At 21.8% G+C, this 18,763-nt stretch overlaps 1 protein-coding gene across 1 annotated transcript in view; it reads left to right on the forward strand.

The window, feature by feature from the left end:
* LOC117166932 (DNA-binding protein RFXANK) overlaps positions 1 to 16,316 on the forward strand; it is an 18,454-nt gene extending 2,138 nt beyond the window's left edge. Inside the window, exons 3-6 of the mRNA XM_033351398.1 lie at positions 7,663 to 7,795; positions 7,878 to 8,098; positions 12,876 to 13,023; positions 16,009 to 16,316. Of these exons, the coding sequence (XP_033207289.1) occupies positions 7,663 to 7,795; positions 7,878 to 8,098; positions 12,876 to 13,023; positions 16,009 to 16,076 (570 nt within the window). The 3' untranslated portion in view covers positions 16,077 to 16,316. The remainder of the gene's footprint in view (positions 1 to 7,662; positions 7,796 to 7,877; positions 8,099 to 12,875; positions 13,024 to 16,008) is intronic.
* Positions 16,317 to 18,763: the final 2,447 nt, after the last annotated feature.

An 18,763-nucleotide genomic window follows, 5' to 3' on the forward strand; every position in this document is an offset into this window, starting at 1 on the left:
TATAATATAAATATTATATTTTAAATATTTTGTTACATAAATTTATTTTCAATTTAAAAAAATTAATTTTCTGCCAAACAATATAATTTTTCGTCCAAAAACGATTGCTATTTAACAGAAGACTTTAATTCTCAATAAAATAGTTAAATCTTTAACTGAATAGTAGAATTTGTAACCAAAAAGTAGAATTTTGTACCAAAAAAATGATTCATTAAAAATTCCATTCCTTGGCAGTTGAAAGTTCGTTTTTTTTGTTAAAAAATTAAATTAAAAATTCGTTTTGTTGTAAACAAGTTTTTTAAAACTTCAGAATCAAACATTTTGTTAAAAAGTCAACTGATTAATTGTAAATTAACTTTTTTTGTTTTTATTTAATGTTCTTGTTTTTAAAATGAAATTGTTTGATAGAGAATTAGGTTTGTTTAGGTTTTTTGTTTTTATTAAAAATTCATTTTTAATAAAAATTTATCTACTCCATTTTTTGTTAAAAATTCAACATTTTGGTTAAAAAATTATATTTTTTTGTTGAAAATTCGTCTTTTTTTGGGTAGAAAATCAACTTTTTTTGTCAAAATCTAGTCATGTTGAAAATATATACTGTTTAGTCAAATCTAAGTGTTTTTTATTTTTATTAAAGTTTTGTAGTGGAAATATCAACTATAGAATTTTTTGATAAACATTAATCTTTTTTGTTGAAAATTGAACAATTTGCTTAAAATTATTTTTCATTCTTGACTGCAAATTTTTTCTTGGTAGAAAACTCACTTTTTGGTAGAAATTTTATCTCTTTTTAGTTAAAAATGCAACTTCTTAATTGAAGATTTATCTATTTTTGTTGAAGATTAAACTATTTTGTTAAAAATTAAAAAATTTGGTATAAAATTGGTAAAAATTCATCTGCTTAATTTTTTGGTTAAAAATTGAACTTTTATGGTTTAAAAATGCAGAATTTTCATCTTTTTTGTTTGAAAAATCAACAATTTGGTAACGGATTTAACTATGTTGTAAACAATTACCTATTTGTCACATATTTTAGAAAAAATGTCACCTATTCACTTTTTTTGACGACAATAGGTACTGTGATGACTGAACGTTTTAAGAATGATTAAGGACTTCAAAAGAATAAAATTATTTTTGTCAGATTCGTAGGAAAATTATAAATAGTTTTCCACTTTGGAATATTATTTTAAAAGAATATTCAAAAATATTTTAAAAGATTTCCGAAATTGTTAAAAACGAACCTGGAAGATCTTAAGCAAATTTGGTAAAATTTGCAGGATTTACTAAAAATTGTAGGAAAAATTCTATTAATTTCAAAAGATATTTAAAAGGTCTAATAAAATTTTAAAAATAATTTTAAAGTTGAATAAATTTCAAACAACTTGTAGATTTTTCAAGATTTTAAAATAAAATTTTGAAGCTTTTCAGGGATATTTAAACTACTTGAGATTAAAATAATTTAACTTCTAATTTAAAAAGTGAAAATTCATCTTTTTTGGTTCAATTAAACTATTTCTGGTAAAACATGTTAATCCTTTTTGGTTGAAATATCAAATATCTCTTTTTTCGTTGAAAATTCATCTTTTGGTTTAAAATTTCTGCTACTTAGTTAAAATTGGAACTACTCTGTTAAAAATTAATTAATTTGTTTGATGATTTATCATTTTAGTTGAAAAAACTTTGTTTTTTCGTTCAACATTTAATTATTTTGTTGAAAATCATGTTTTCTGGTTGAAAATTAATTGTTTTAACTGAAAATTTAATGTTCGGTTCAAAATTTATCTTATTAAGTTAAAAATTCAAATATTTTGTTTAAAATTCCTGTATTCTATTCAAAATTTGAATTTGTGGGAAAATATTTCAGTTTCTTGCTGACTAGTTCCTGTTTTTTGTTAAAAATTCTTTCAAAATTTCAAATATTTGATCGAAAATTCATATACTTTGTTAAAAATTCGCCAATTAAAAAAAAAAATTTAACTTCCATTTTTGGTCGAAAATTTATCCGTTTTGATAGAAATTTAATATTTTTTTGGTGAAATTGATACTATTTCGGTGAAAATTTACTTTCATTTTATTGGAAATTAACTTTTTACTGATAATTTAATTATTATATTTTTAGTTGAAATTTTACTTGTTTTAGGTGAAAATGCAACTATTTGTGGAAAATCCGAATTTTTTTGTAGAAGAGTACTCTCATTAGTTGAAACTTCATCTTTTTGTTAGAAAATTAATTTCTTGTTTGATTAAAAATTTATTTTACCAACTGCAAATTTAAATACTTTATTTTTCGTAGAAAATTTGCATTTTATTTGAAAATTAATGTATTTGGTTAAATTTTTTTAGTTGAAGATCTATCCATTTAGTTGAACCTTCAATTTCACCATCGTATTTTTTGTTAAGAATTCAATCTTTTGGGTTGAAAATTCGACAATTTGGTAAAGAATTTATGTTTTTTATACAAAATTTTTGTCTAGTTGAAGATTTATCATTTTATTTGAAAATTCACCTTAACTATTCAATTTTTTTGGAAAATTTATCTGTTTATAGAAATGTAATCTTTTTAGTGTATAAATTTTATGTTTTGTAGAAAATTTAACTATTCTGTTTTTTGTTAAGAATTCAATCTTTTGGATTGAAAATTGTACTATTGGGTCAAAAATTCATATTTTCCGTTAAAAATTATACTATTTCGTTGAAAATTTATTTCTGAAAATTCAAGTATTTTATTTTTGGCAGGAAATTTATGGTTTTAGTTGAAAATTCATGTGTTTGGTTAAAAGTGAGTTTTTGTTTAGTTGAAGATTTATCATTTTAGTTGAAAATTCATTTTAACTATTCCATTTTTGTTTTTAAGAATTCAATCTTTTGGATTGAAAATTCCACTGTTTGGTCAAAAATTTATATTTTTTGTTGAAAAGTATACTATTTCGTTGAAAAATGACTTTGATTTTACTGAATATTAAGTTTCTTTTTACTGAAAGTTTAATTATTCTATTTTTATTTGAAAATATATCTGTTTTAAGTTAAAATTCAACTATTTGTGGAAAATCCGTCCTTTTTGGTAGAAAGTAATTTCATTAGTTAAAATTTCATTTTTTTGGACTAAAATTAATTTCTTTGTTTGAAAATTTATTTTACTAAACAAATTCGAATTTGTGGGAGAATATTTAAGTTTTTTGTTAAAAATTCTTTTTAAAACTCAAATATTTGGTTGAAATTTCACATGCTTTGTTAAAAATTCGCCAATTTAGTAGAAAAATTAATCTTATTGCTTGAAAATTAGTTTCTTATTTAGAATTAATTTTTCTAACTTAAATTTAACTTCCTATTTTTGTCGAAAATTTATCTGTTTTGATAGCAATTTAATCTTTTTCGTTGTAAATTATACTATTTTTATACTATTTCGTTGAAAATTTAGTTTATTTTATTGAAAATTTAATCATTCTTTTTTACTAGAAAATTTATCTTTTATTTGAAAATTAATGTATTTGGTTAAAAATTATGTCTTTTTTTCCGTTGAAAATCTATCCATTTAGTTGAAAATTCAATTGAATTATTCTATTTTTTGTTAAGAATGCAATCTTTTGGAATGAAAATTGCTCTATTTGGTCAAAAATTCATATTTTTTGGTTGAAAATTATACTATTTCGTTGAAAATTTACTTTCATTTTATTAAATAATAAGTTTTTCACTGAAAATGTAATTATTCTATTTTTAGTTAAAAATCCATTGTAAAAATTCAACTTATTGTGGAAAATCCAACTTTTTTGTAGAAGATTACTCTCATTAGTTGAAACTTCATCTTTCTGTTCTGTTCGAAAATTTATTTCTTTATTGTTGAAAATTTATTTTAATCTGTTCATTTAAACAATGTTCTATTTTGTAGAAAATTGAACTATTCTATTTTTTGTTAAGAATTCAATCTTTCGCATTCAAAATTCCAATAGTTGGTCAAAAATTTATATTTTTGGTTGGAAATTATACTATTTTGTTGAAAATTTACTTGAATTTTATTGAATATTAAGTTTTTTACTGAAAATTTAATTATTCTATTTTTAGTTGAAAACTTATCTGTTTTAAATGGAAATTTAACTATTTGTGGAAAATCCGCCCTTTTTTGGCAAAATAGTAATCTCATTAGTTGAAACTTTATCTTTTTGGTCAAAATTTAATTTATTTTTTTATTAAAAATATATTTTACCAACTGAAAATTAAAATATTTTATTTTTGTTAGATATTTCATATTTTATTTGAAAATTCATGTTTTTGTTTAAAAATGAATTTTTGTTTAGTTGAAGATTCATCATTTTAGTTGAAAATTGAATTTATCCAAAGATATCTTTGCTTTAACTATTCAATTTTTTTTGAAAAATTTACCTTTTTATAGAAATGAAATATTATTCTTTAAAAAAATGTTCTGTTTTTTGGAAAAAGTAACTATTGTATTTTTTGTTAAGAATTCTTTTCTTTGGTTGAAAAAAATGCAGTTAAAAATTCCCCTATTTGGTCATAAGGTCGTATTTTAAATAATCTTTGTAATATTTTTATCGTTTTTATTTGAAATATTATATATTTTATTAAAACTGTATCTTTTTTGGTAGAAAATTTATCTTTTGGGTTTAAAATTGAATTGTTTTATTGAGAATTCATTTTTTGTCGAAAAATGATTGTTTTTTTTCTAACAATTTAATTCCTCCATTTTTGGTTAAAAAATCATTTTTTCGGATGAAAATAAAATTGCTTTATGGAAAATTTGTTTGTTTTTTTAGGTGAAAATTCAACGAACTATTTGGTTAAAAATTCGTATTCTTGGTCGAAAATTAATTATTTTAGATAAAAATTCATTTCTTAGGTTTAAAATTTTTAATTTGTAAACTCAACTAAAAAGTGTTTAAAATGTATTAAAAATTTTAAGGAAATATTCTTTATTTTGCAGGGTTAACATTTTTTCAGAAAGAATTCAAATAATTTTAAAAGATGTTTAGAAGTTCTGAAAAATTTCAAGAATAATTTAAAATTTGAATAAATGCAAAACAACATGTAGAATTTTCAAGAGTTAGAGTTAAAATTCGGATGCCTTCTAAGGATTTTTAAACTGAAAAATTTTTTTATTTAAATTTAACAAGGGTTCAGTTTATAAAAAAATTTAACCGTTCAATTTTCAATATTTCTAGCTTAAAATGATTTTCATTTTTGTAATTGAAAAGTCTACTATTAAATTTTTCATTAAGAATTCATATTTTTCGTTAAAAAATACATCATTTGGTTCCAAATTTAATCTTTTTGCCACAAATTTAACAATTTTGTTAAAACGTCAGCATTTTTGGTTGGCAAATTAAACTGTTTTGCTGAAAATTCGTTTCTTTGTTTTGAAAATTCAAAAATTTGGTTCATATTTTTTTTATATTCTCGCCTGAAAAATCTTCTTGGTTAAAAATTCAACTCTTTTATTAAAAACTCGTCTTTTTGTTTAAAAAATTCATCTCTTAGTTGAAATGTTATATTTTTTGATTAAAAATGTAAGTGTTTACTTAAAAACTAATCTGTTTTTTTGTTGTTGAGGATTTTACTATTTTGTGGAAAATTCGTCCTTTTGGGTTAATTTCAACTGTTTCTGATTCATTTTTTTTAAATTCTTAACTATTACATTTTTCGTTAAGAACTTATATTTTGTATACAAAATTCAATTGTTTAAAAGTCTAATATTACATTTTTGATTTAGAATTAATCTATTTTTGTTTTTACACTTTTATATTCGATCGAAAATGAATTCTGTTAATGTTAAGAAACAATCTATTTTGTTGTAAATCTAACTGCTTTATTCAATATTAACTTTTTTGTTAAAAATTTATATTTATGGGTTGGAACTAAACAGTTATTTTAGAAAATTCTTTTTTTTTTGGTTTGTGAATGTATAATTTATTTAAAAATTCATCTTTCGTTCAAAAATTGACTACTTTGTTAAAAATTCGTTTTTTTTGTGTGTGTTGAAAATAAGTTTTTTAACCATAAATTTATCCTTTTTATTTTTAGTTAAAAGTGTATCTATTTTGTCTGAGGATTAAACTATTTTGTTGAAAATCAATATTTTTTGGTTGAATTCGAATGTTTCTTATGTAAAATTAATTTTGTTTTGTTTAAAATATCAACTATTACATTTTTCGTTACGAATTAATTTTTTTTTGGTTAAAACTAAAAGATTTACGCTTTTACTTGGAAGTTTACTTTAAGTATTTCATTTTTTGTGGAGAATGAACTTTTTGTATAGATATGTAATTTTTTTCTTTAAAAAATGTTCTGCTTTCTGGAAAAAGTAACTGTTCTATTTTTTATTAAGAATTCATTTCTTTGGTTTTAAAAAAAATGTTTAGTTTAAAAATTTTTCTCATAAAAATGTTATCTTTTAGGTTAAAAATTTCACTATTCGATCAAAAATTCATATTTTTGGTTGAAAATTCATTACTATGATTAAAAATTAATTTCTTTGCCTCGAAATGCGTTTCTTTTTAGTTGAAAATTAATTGATTTGGCTTAAAAGTCGTTTTTTTGTTTGTTTAAAATTTACTTTTCTATCTGCAAATTCAACTGTTCTAGGTTTGGTTTGTAAATGTTTTTTTAATAATCTTTACAATATTTTTATCCTTTCAAGTGTAAAATTGACATATTTTTACTACTTTCTTGAAAATTCGTTTTTTGTTGTTGAAAATGATTTTTTTTACTATAAATTTAACTTTTTTATTTTTAGTTTAAAGTGTATATTTTGTAGTTAAAAATTAAACTATTTGTTTGAAAATTAATCTATTTTGTCTGAGGATTGAATTATTTTGTTGAAAATCGATATTTTTTGGTAGAACTTAACAGTTTCTTATTCTAAATCAATTTTTCTTGTTTAAAGTGTCAACTATTGCATTTTTTATTGAGTATTAATTTTTATTGGTTAAAAATATAAGTACCTGATTGAAATTTTAACTACTGCTTGATTGAAACTTGAACTGCTTTATTGAAAATTAATTTTTTTAGTTAAAGATTCATATTTTCTTAATTGAAAATTCAAATATCTGGTTAAAAATGCATGTATTTGTTGAAAATTAATATTTTTTTTTAGAAAATTAATATTTTTGGTTGCAATTTGATCCTTTGGAATTAAAATATCATCGGTTTTGTAGAAAATTCACCTTTTGTCTTGAAATTTCAATAGTTTGTTCAAAATATCGTTGTTAAGTTTCTTAGTTGAAATTTTTAATTATTATTTAGAAAATTCATCTTTTTGGTTTAAGGATTTATTTTGGTAGGTTGAAAATTCATAAATTTAGTTGAAAATTCAATATTTTTGTTAGAAATTCATCTCTTTTACTTCAGTTTTTAATTATTTTATTGAAAAGTAACACTTAGAAATATGGTACCTACATTAATTTTATTAAAAATAATGTGCTCCCCTATTATTCCCCTAATTTCGTGAAAAATCATCATATTTCCCCTACTTGAGAGCATTTTTAGCTGTGAAATCTGAGTCATTTTAATTGTTTTTGTAAATTTATTTTATATTATCTCTCTCATTTTACAGTAGAAATTTCTATTTTTTTATGTCAAATCATTTAGCCGAATTTTGCATCAAATTTGTCACATAAAATTGATCTATGTGACGATTTTGTTTTCTAACAGCCTCCTACATTGCTCACAAATTTGCAAAGAGGAAACACGCAAACGGAAATTCCACAACTTTATGTAGGAAAAGATATAACTTTTTATACACTCGCTGGTCAAGGGGAACTTACACCTGAAGACATTCGTCCTGGTATGAAAAAAAAAACGATTTTGTAATTTATAGGTGCTTGGGAAAATCAGTATGAATTTAAAAATAAATTTTCTGATTTAAGGATCGGTGGATGAACTGGATGAAAAGGGATTGTCTGGATTAATGTGGGCTGCGGGATATGGACAATTGGGTAGTGCGAGACAACTTTTGGAAGCTGGAGCTGATAAAAATTGTCGAGGACATCAAGGACAAACACCTTTGCATTTGGCAGCAGCCTATGGACATCATGATTTAGTGAAACTTTTATTAAGTCACGGCGCTGATCCTAATCTTTCTGAAGAGGTATCTATATTAATAATCAATCAAATAGAAAGAAATTGAAAATATAATTGAAATAGAAATAAAATTGTATTTTCTACAATATAGTCGAGTTTTGCAAAAAAAAAAATAGGAAATTTAAAAAAATTGTTTAATTATCAAACAAAAAATATGGCATTTTGAAAAAAATCAGTTAAAAAAATTTATTTTCAGACTATTAGGAAAAACTAAATTTTAACAAAATAGGGATATTTTTAACCAAATACTTGAATGTTCTAAACAAATATTTGAGTTTCCCACCTAAAAAGACGAACTTTCAACAAAATAGTTGAATTGTCAACAAAAAACAATGATCTTTTAGGAAAGATTTTGAATTTTTAACAAAAGAGTAAAATTTTTAACTAAAAAATTAAAAATTTTATCATACAATATTTAAATATTCAGTTTAAAAGGTTAATTTTGAGGCTAGTAAAAAACTTATTTTAAATAATATAGGGACACTTTTAAACATTACTTGAATTTTCTAAAAAAATATTTGAGTTTTCAACCTAAAAAGAGTTAAATTTTCAACGAAAAAGGATGATCTTTAAAAAAAATTAAAAATTTTAACAAAACAATAAAATTTTTAACTAAAAAATCTAAATTTGTAACATATCATACAATATTTAAATATTCAGTTTAAAAAGTTGATTTTTAGGCCAGTGAAAAACTTATTTTAATAAAACAGAGACATTTTTAACCAAATTCTTGAATTTTCTAAAAAAATATTTGAGTTTTCAACCTACAAAGAGTTAAATTTTCAACGAAAAAGGATGATCTTTAAAGAAAAATTTAAAATTTTAACAAAACAATAAAATTTTTAACTAAAAAATCTAAATTTGTAACATATACAATATTTAAATATTCAGTTTAAAAAGTTGATTTTTAGGCCAGTGAAAAACTTATTTTAATAAAACAGGGACATTTTTAACCAAATTCTTGAATTTTCTAAAAAAATATTTGAGTTTTCAACCTAAAAAGAGTTAAATTTTCAATGAAAAAGGATGGTCTTTGAAGAAAAATAAAAAATTTTTAACAAAACAATAAAATTTTTAACTAAAAAAATCTAAATTTGTAAGATATCATACAATATTTAAATATTCAGTTTAAAAAGTTGATTTTTAGGCCAGTGAAAAATTTATTTTCAATAAAATAGAGACATTTGTAACGAATACTTGAATTTTTTAACAAAATATTTGAGTTTTTCATCCAAAAAGACGATCTTACAAAATATTTGAATTTTCAGCTAAAAAGAAGTTTTTTTTTTAATTCTGAATTTTCAACAAAAGAATTAAATTTTTAACTGAAACATATAAATTTTGAACGAAGCATAGAATATTTAAATTTTTAGTCAAAGAAGTTAATTTTCAATCCAATAAAAAACTATTATTCAACAAAATAGTTGAATTTTAAAAAATGTTATTAAATTTTTTACTAAAAAAGGATCAATCAACCAAGCATGGAATATTTAGATTTTCAGATAAAAAAATTAACTTCTGACGAAGTAGTTCATCTTTTAAACTGCGTTGTTAAATTTTTATCCCAAAAAGATGAATTTTTAACAAAAAAATTTAATATTTCGAAGAAAAAATATTAATTTTTTACCAAAGGAAATGAACTTCATTGTTTATTAAAAATTGTATTCTTTAGTCTATAAATTATCCCAAAACCTTTTTATGTATACTATACATGTTTGGTTCAGAATTTATCTCTTTTAGTTAAAAATATGACAATTTGGTTGAAAATTCAACTACTTGATTGAAAGTTGAAGTTCTTCGTTAAAAATCAATTTTATTGGTTGAAGATGTCAACATTTTTCTAAAGATTCATTTCTTTTCTTAAAATTAATTTTCTTCACTGAAAATTTATTTATTCTATTTTTTACCGAAAATTTATTGGTTTTAGGTCAAAGTTGAACTACTTTGTCGAGAATTTAATTTATTCGTTGAAGATTTAACTGTTTTGTCAAAAATTCGGTTTATTGAAAATTAATTTTTTGAACTGAAAATTTCATTCTATTCCATTTTTGGTTGAAAATTCATATTTTTTAGTTGAAAATTAAACTCATGTATTTCGTTGAAAATTAATCTTTTTTATAGAAAATTAATCTTTTTGGTTGAAAATTTCACTTTTTGGGATGAAAATTATATTATTTTGGTAGACAATTAAACTTTTTTGTTGAAAATTAACTTTTTGGTTTGAAAATGCAACTGCTTTGTAGAAAATACGCCTTTTTGGCTTAAAAATTCAATAATTCATTTAAATAAAATTTTCGCACTTGACTGAAAAATCATTCTTAGTTGAAAAGTTAATTTTTTTTTGTTCAAAGTTCGTCAATTTTATTCATTTCCGTTATTTTTAAATTAAAACATTTTTTGTTTGAAGTATCGGCTGTAAGATTTTTCGTTAAGAATTAATATTTTTGATTCAATTGAATTGCTTTTAATTAAAAATAAAAACCGTTTTTATTGAAATGTCAGCTAAAACATTTTTCATCAGGAGTTCATTTATTTTTTCTTGAAGATCCATCGTTTTAGTTCAAAATTCGTCTTTGGCTAAAAATTTATGAATTTTGTTTAAAAATTCTTTTTTTTTTAGGTAGAAAATTAATATTCTGGCTCAAAAATTCAATTATTTTGATTGAAAATTTAACTATTTGGTTAATTCTTCATGTTTTACGGTCAAACATTCCTCTTAATTGATGGAGAATTCGTCCTTTTTGGATTGAAAATTTTTCTCTTTTATTACAAAAGTTCTTGATTAAAAAATAATCTTTCTCGATGGAAAATTTAAATATTTGTTTGAAAAATAATCTTTTTCGGTCGAAAATTCGTCTTTTTTAATGGAAAATTCATCTTGTTGATATGAATAGTAAATATTTGGCTAAAAATTCACCTGTTTTTGTTTGAAAATTCATCCATTTCGTTCAAAATTCAACTATTTGGTTAAAAAATCATCTTTCTTGATTCAAAATAAAAATATTTGTTCGAAAAATATACTTTTTCGGTCGCTAAAGGTTCAACTATTTGGTTAAAAAATATTTTTTGGTAGAAAATTTTTATTTATATTTTTTATTACAAAAAGTTCTTGGTTTGAAAATGATCTTTCTTGATGGAAAATTTTAATATCTGTTTGAAAAATAATCTTTTTCGGTCGAAAATTCTACCTTACAGATAGAAGATTCGTCTTTTTTAATGGAAAATTCTTTTGAAAGCTAAAAATTCACCTGTTTTTGTTTGAAAATTCGTCCATTTCATTCAAAATTCAACTATTTGGTTTAAAAATTATCTTTCTTGATTGAAAACTAAAATATTTGTTTGAAAAATAATCTTTTTCGGTCGTTCAAAGCTCAACTATTTGGTTAAAAAATATTTTTTGGTTGAAAATTCGTCCTTTGGAAATAAATAAATAAACTCATATTTTTTATTACAAAATTTCCTGGTTAAAAAATTATCTTTCTTGATGGAAAATTTTAATATTTGTTTGAAAATAATCTTTTTCGGTCGAAAATTCGACTTTACAGATAGAAGATTCGTCTTTTTTAATGGAAAATTCTTCTTTTTTGGTAGAAAAGTTCCTAATTGAATCTTTCTTGGTTGAAAATCGAACTATCTTCTAAAATATTCATCTTTCTGATATGAATAGTAATTATGTGGTTGAAAATGCATCTGTTTTTGTTTGAAAATTCTACCATTTCGTTCAAAATTTAATTATTTGGTTTAAAAATCAACTTTCTTGATTGAAAATTAAAATATTTGTTTGAAAAATAATCTTCTTCGGTCGTTAAAAATACAACTCTTTGGTTAAAAAAAATTTTTTCGGTCGAAAATTCGTCTTTTGGATAGAAAATTCGTCCTTTTGATATAAATAAATAAATTCATATTTTTTATTACAAAATTTCCTGGTTAAAAAATTATCTTTCTTGATGGAAAATTTTAATATTTGTTTGAAAATAATCTTTTTCGGTCGAAAATTCGACTTTACAGATAGAAGATTCGTCTTTTTTAATGGAAAATTCTTCTTTTTTGGTAGAAAAGTTCCTAATTGAATCTTTCTTGGTTGAAAATCGAACTATCTTCTAAAATATTCATCTTTCTGATATGAATAGTAATTATGTGGTTGAAAATGCATCTGTTTTTGTTTGAAAATTTTACCATTTCGTTCCAAATTCAATTATTTGGTTGAAAAATCAACTTTCTTGATTGAAAATTAAAATATTTGTTTGAAAAATAATATTTTTCGGTCGTTAAAAATACAACTCTTTGGTTAAAAAAAATTTTTTCGGTCGAAAATTCGTCCTTTTGATATAAATAAATAAATTCATATTTTTTATTACAAAATTTCCTGGTTAAAAGATTATCTTTTTTGATGGAAAATTTTAATTTTTGTTTGAAAATAATCTTTTTCGGTCGAAAATTCGACTTTACAGATAGAAGATTCGTCTTTTTTAATGGAAAATTCTTCTTTTTTGGTAGAAAAGTTCCTAATTGAATCTTTCTTGGTTGAAAATCGAACTATCTTCATAAATATTCATCTTTTTGATATGAATAGTAATTATTTGGCTAAAAATTCACCTGTTTTTGTTCGAAAATTCATCTATTTCATTCGAAATTCAACTATTTGGTTTAAAAATAATCTGTTTTCATTGAAAATTAAAATATTTGTTTGCATTTTGGGCTGTAGAGTCTCCCTATGTAAATGCTTCAAGTAAAAATAAATACAAGACAATTATGAAATAATTATTAAAAAATTATGTTATCAGGAGGGTAATACTCCTCTGATCTATGGAGCAAATGGCGATCACCCTCACGTTTGTTACGAACTCTTATCAAAAGGAGCGGATGTAACGCATCGAAATATTCATGGTGTGAGTGCTTATCAAGCTGCGATTCTAAACAACGCAACAACAGGTAATTTTGTCGTTTTATAATAAATTATTGCCGTCAGGGTGTCTAACTTACCTGGAAAATCTGGAAAATCTAGAAATGTCAAGGAATTTTTTTTTAAACTCACGAAATCTTTTCGGAAGCATGCTTAATTTTTTATAAATTGGGTTATAAAATTGAATAACAATGATTTTTCAGTCGCAAAAGTAGATTTATATTTGTTTTTATTTAACTATTTTTTAAATAATTTCCTTTTTTTATTTTTAAAATTAATGTTTCGAATGAAAATTTAACTATTCTATTTTTGTTTCAAAATTGATTGTTTTTGTCTCGAAAAAATTTAAGTATCTCATTGAAAATTCGTTCTTTTTAGTAGAAAATTTATCGTGTTTGTTGAAAATTTAACAGGCTGTTTGTAATTTTTTTTTTCTTGTGACTAAAAAATATTTCTTAGTTGAAAATTCGTCCTTTTTGTTAGTTTCAACTGTTTTTGAGTGAAAATTAAAATCCTTTTTGGATAAATATCAACTACAACATTTTTCGTTTAGAATTCATCTATTTTGGAATAAAAATTGAGTATCTATGTTAAAAGTTAAACTATTTTGTTAAAAATAAATTTTTTTGTGTGAAGATTCATCATTTTAATTGAAAATTCTCATCTCTTTGCTTGAAAAACGGGCTATTTTGTTAAAAATTTGTTTTTCCTTTAGTTGAAAGTTAATTTTGTTTAACTAAAATTCATCTATTTCAGTTAAAACTACCACTATTTTTATGAAAATTTGATTTTTTTGGGTTGAAAATTATTTGTTTTTAGTCAAAAATCAATCCCTTTAGTTGAGTATTAATTTTTTTTTAACTAAAAATTTAACTATTTGATTTTTGGTTAACTATTTTTTTTTCAGTTGAAAATTCACGTATTTTCTTGAAACTTAGTGTTTTTTTGTAGAAATTAATTTTCTTTGTTGAAAATTTAACTTTTTGGTTACAAATTCAATAACTTTAATCAAAGATTGATAATTTTAATTGAAAATCCACATTTTTTATTTAAAATTCTATTTTAGTTCTCTTTTTTCGTTCTTCTTTTTTCTCTTTTTTCTTTTTTAGTTCAAAGTTCAAATATTTGGTTTAAAAAATCATCTGTTTCTTGTTCAAAATTCAATCATTTCATTGAAAATTTATGTATTTTGTTCAAACATTTTATTTGTGTGGAAAAATAAATTCTTGTGCTGAAAATTCATCTTGTTGTTTGAAAATTCATCATTTTATTTGAAAATTCAAATTTTTGGTCGAAAATAAAAATAATACTTGGAAAGTTGAGCTCTTTCTTTAAAAATTTATCTTTTTCGGTTTAAAATTCAACTATGTGGTCGAAAATTTGTTGTTGTTTTTTTTAGTTGAACCTTCATGTATTTCGTTAAAAAATCGTATTTTTTGGTATAAAATTATTTTTCTTGTTTGAAAATTAATCTTCTTGTATGAACATTATTCTTTTTGTTTGAAAATTTCTGTTTTTGGTTGAAAATTCAATTATAACAGTTAAAGATTTATCCTTTTAGTCAAAAACTCATAATGTTTAGTTATCACAAATTTAACAATTCCATTTTTTGTTTGAAAATTTATTTTATAAATTGAAAATACAACGATGTTTTGTAGAAAATTGGTCTTTTTTAGTGGAAAATTCATGTATTTTGCTGAAAAGTCATATTTTTTGTATAATATTAATCTTATGTTTTGACAATTATTCTCTTTCTTTAAAATTTTTTTTCAAACTGAAAATGTAACTATTATAATGGCATATTCTATTATTTTAGTTGATAATTTATCACTTTATTTAAAAATTAATTTTTTTATTTGAAAATTTATCTATGTAGGTCTTTGGTTAAAAATTGAACTATCTAGTTAAAAATTGGTATTTTTTATTTGTAAATTGCATTTTTCGTGGAAATTTAAATTCTTGTATTGAAAATTAATCTTTTTGTCCGAAAATTCATCTTTTTGGTTGAAAGTTCAAGTATTCCAGTTAAATATTCATAATTTTAGTTAAAAATTTTTTTTTTGGTAGAAAATAAAATTACTTGGATGAAAGTTAAACTTTTTTGTTGAAAATTCATTTTTTGGTTTAAAATTCATCTATTCTAGATGAAGATTCCTAATTTTATTCAAAAATTCATCACTTTTGTTGAAAATTTCTTTTGTTTTAGTTTTGCAAAACTAATTTTTTGAACTGAAAATTTAACTATTCCACTTTTGGTAAAAAAACTGATATTTTTCAGTTAAAAATTCAACTATTATGTTGAAAATGTGTCTCTTTTATTTGAAAATTCAACTATTTTGTTAAAAATTTATGTATTTTGTTGAAAAATAGTCACTTTTGGTAGAAAATTATTTTTCTTGTTTCAAAATTATTCTTTTTGTTTGAAAATTCATCTTTTTTGTAAAAAATAAAACTATTACAGTTGAAGATTCATCATTTTGTTTTTCCTTTGTGGAGAATTAAGTTTTTTAATTGAACATTTAACTATCCGATTTTTGGTTGAAAACTAATCTTTTTTAGTTCAAAACTCAACTATCTGGTTGAGAATTTATGTGTTTTGTTGAAACCCCCTCCTTTTTTGGTAGAAAAATAATCTTTTTGGTTGAAAATAAAAAATTTTTAAATTCATCTCTCTTGTTGAAAATGCAATATTTTTTAATTGAATTATTATTCAAATTCATGGAATTACGGACAAACTCAAGAAATTATTAATATTGTTTTAGCATTATTTAAGTAATCGAAGGTGCTAAGCTAATATATTCAAGAATATCTTTTAATATAATTCTTCAAGGGTTTATAAATTAAATAGAAAAAATTATATCTGGGAAAAACTTGAGATATCTTAAAAAAAGCCTGGAATTATCAGGGAATTTTTCTCCAGGATTTGAGTAGACGCCCTGACACCTGAATTCTGTCTTACTCATTTATTTACGATTTATGTTTAATAAAAATGTTTTTTTTTTTGTTTTTTTCAGCGAAAGCCGTGATAGAAAACTACCTTGTACAAAAAGTTGTAAGCTCATCGACTGGAATTTTTTCCTAGGCTTATGCTTATTGCACAAATTTGAATATTAAAAAATTTTAAAGCGATCTATTTCGAGATAAATTCCATCTAGTTGTAGGTTCGTTAATTTTCTGTATATTGAAGTTTGAAAAGAGTTAATGAATGTGATTTTTTACTTGTTTACAAAATTATTTTTTGGCTGAGTTGTTGTGAATGAATTGTATGATAATATTGATAATTGTTAAATGAACAACTTATTTTTTAAGTTTTGACTAGATTTTATAATAAACAAAAAGAAACCCATATTTTCCTGTTTTTTTTCGCTTAAAGGCGAACTGAATTAATAGAAACCTATCAGAAAATCCAACTATTTTTGGTTGAATGTTAATTATTTTTTATTGAAAAATCTAATAATTTGGTTCAAAATTATACTGTTTTGTTAAAAATTGTATCATTTTGTTATAAAGTCTACCATTAAAAAACTCATATTTTGATATAAAAGCCATCGTTTTAATTGAAAAAACTACTACATACTATATTTTTGCTTTATAATTTATCTCTGTTGGTTAAAAATTCTACTATTTGGGTGAAAGTTTTATTATTTTGTTATGTATTAAAGTATTTTGTTAAAAAGACATCTTTTTAATTCAAAAATTCATTTGTTTCTTGAAAATTCATTTTTTTTTTAATAAAAAATTCATCGTTTTATAGAAAAGTAATTTTTTAAATTGAAAATTCATCTGTCTTGGGTAAAATTTCTACGATTTGGTTCAAAATTTAATTATTTTGTTGAAAATTCAACGATTTTCTTAACAAGTTTTTGTTTTAGTTCAAAAATTCAACTAATTGGCTAAAAATTTAACTACTTTGTTAAAAATTAATTGTATTTGTTGTCGATTAAACCATTTGTGAAAATTTTTTTTGATAAAATTAAATTTTTCTATGCCTAAAGTGTAACAAATCCACTTTTAATGGAAAATCGATTTTTTTTTTTAATTGAAAATTTATGTTTTATTTTGAGAATTTGTCTTTTGTGTTAGAATTAATCTCCTTGGGTTTTTTTCTTTTTTTTCAAAATTTTGATTGAAAATTTAACAATTTTTTTTACAATTTTCTATACGTTGATTAAATATTTATCTTTTTCAGTCAAAAATTTAACTAGTTGGTTGACAATTTGTCTTTTTTTTAAGAAAATGATTCTCCTCTTGATTTAAGATTTAACCATTTTGTTACAAAATTCGTTTGATTTTTGGTTAAAATGTAATTTTATTACTTGAAAATTGAATTATTCTTTTCAACTATTTTATTGATAAATTTTTCTTTTTACTTGAAAATTCAACTATTTTTTTTTGTTGAAAATCCATGTATTTCATTCAAAAATTGATCTTTTTTGGATTAAAATTAATCTTTGTGATTGAAAATTTAACTATTTGGTTGAAAGTTGGGCTACCTATTTAAAAATTCATCTCCTCGGTTGCAAATTGTATTATTTTGTTTCATATTCGATTTTTTTGAAATCTTTAATGTTCCATTTTTGCTTCAATATTTGATCGAATTTTTGTCTTGAAAATCTAACAGTTTGACTGAAATGTTTTTTCTCTTTTCTGAAAAATCGTTTTTGGTTTATTTTGTTTGTTTGTTGAAGATTCATAATTTTAGTTGAAAATTCATCTTTTTCGTTAAGAATGTAACTATATCGTTGAAAATTACTTTTATTTTTGTAGAAAATTAATTAATTTTGTTAGAAAATTTAACCATTTTGTTGAAAATTAATTTTTTTGCTGAAAATACATACTTTCGGTAAGAAAATTACGCTATTTTGTAGAAAATTCGTCTCTTTGGAAACATTTTTTTCAACTCTACGGATTGCAAATAATTTTTTTTTGGCTTAGGATTTAACTATTTTGTTGAAAACTTATCTTTTTTCATTTAATTTAAATTGTTTTTTTTATTTAAAATTAAAATATTTTTTTGTTTAAATATCATTTGTTTTTCTGTTGAAAATTCATCTCTTTGACCGAAAATTAATTTTATTGTTGATAATTCATATTTTTTTATTCAAAAATTAAACTTTTTTGTAGAAAATTCGTCTATTTGAAAAACATTAAATTATTTTTAGTTAAAAATGCAAATGGTTGAAAATTCCTCTTTTGAAAATTTTTTTTTATCTATTTGGTTAAAAATTGAACAATTTGGTTGAAAATTAAATTTATTGTTGAAAATTCATCTCTTTGGTTGAAAATGCAACTTTTCCGTTCAAAATTCGTCTTTTTTGTAGAAAATAAATCTTCTTGGTAGAAAAATCATCTATCATCTATTGAAAATTAAGTTTTTTGTTTAAAATTCATTTTATGGGGTTTCCAAATTAAACGGTTTCGTAAAAAATTATTATTTTTTAAACATTTCATTTTTTTAATGCAAATGTTGAATTTTTTTAGGACATTTTTTAATTAAAAATGCAAATGGTTTATAATTTAACTGTTTGGTTAAAAATGAATTTTTTCGTTTAAAATTAATGTCTTTTGAATCATCTTTCTGGTGAAAAATGTAACTATTCCGTTTAAATTTTTTTGTAGGAAATTAATCATTTTAGTAGAAAATTGATCTATTTGGTTGAAAATTTATATATTTGGGTTCACAAATTTTTGAGAAAATTCATTTTTCATGTTTTTGAGAAAATTCATTTTTTTGGAAAAAAGATTTTTTTTAAAGTTCACGGCTTGAAA

Source organism: Belonocnema kinseyi, chromosome 2 (assembly GCF_010883055.1).
Source record: "Belonocnema kinseyi isolate 2016_QV_RU_SX_M_011 chromosome 2, B_treatae_v1, whole genome shotgun sequence".
In the NCBI taxonomy this organism is placed as follows: Eukaryota; Metazoa; Arthropoda; class Insecta; order Hymenoptera; family Cynipidae; genus Belonocnema; species Belonocnema kinseyi.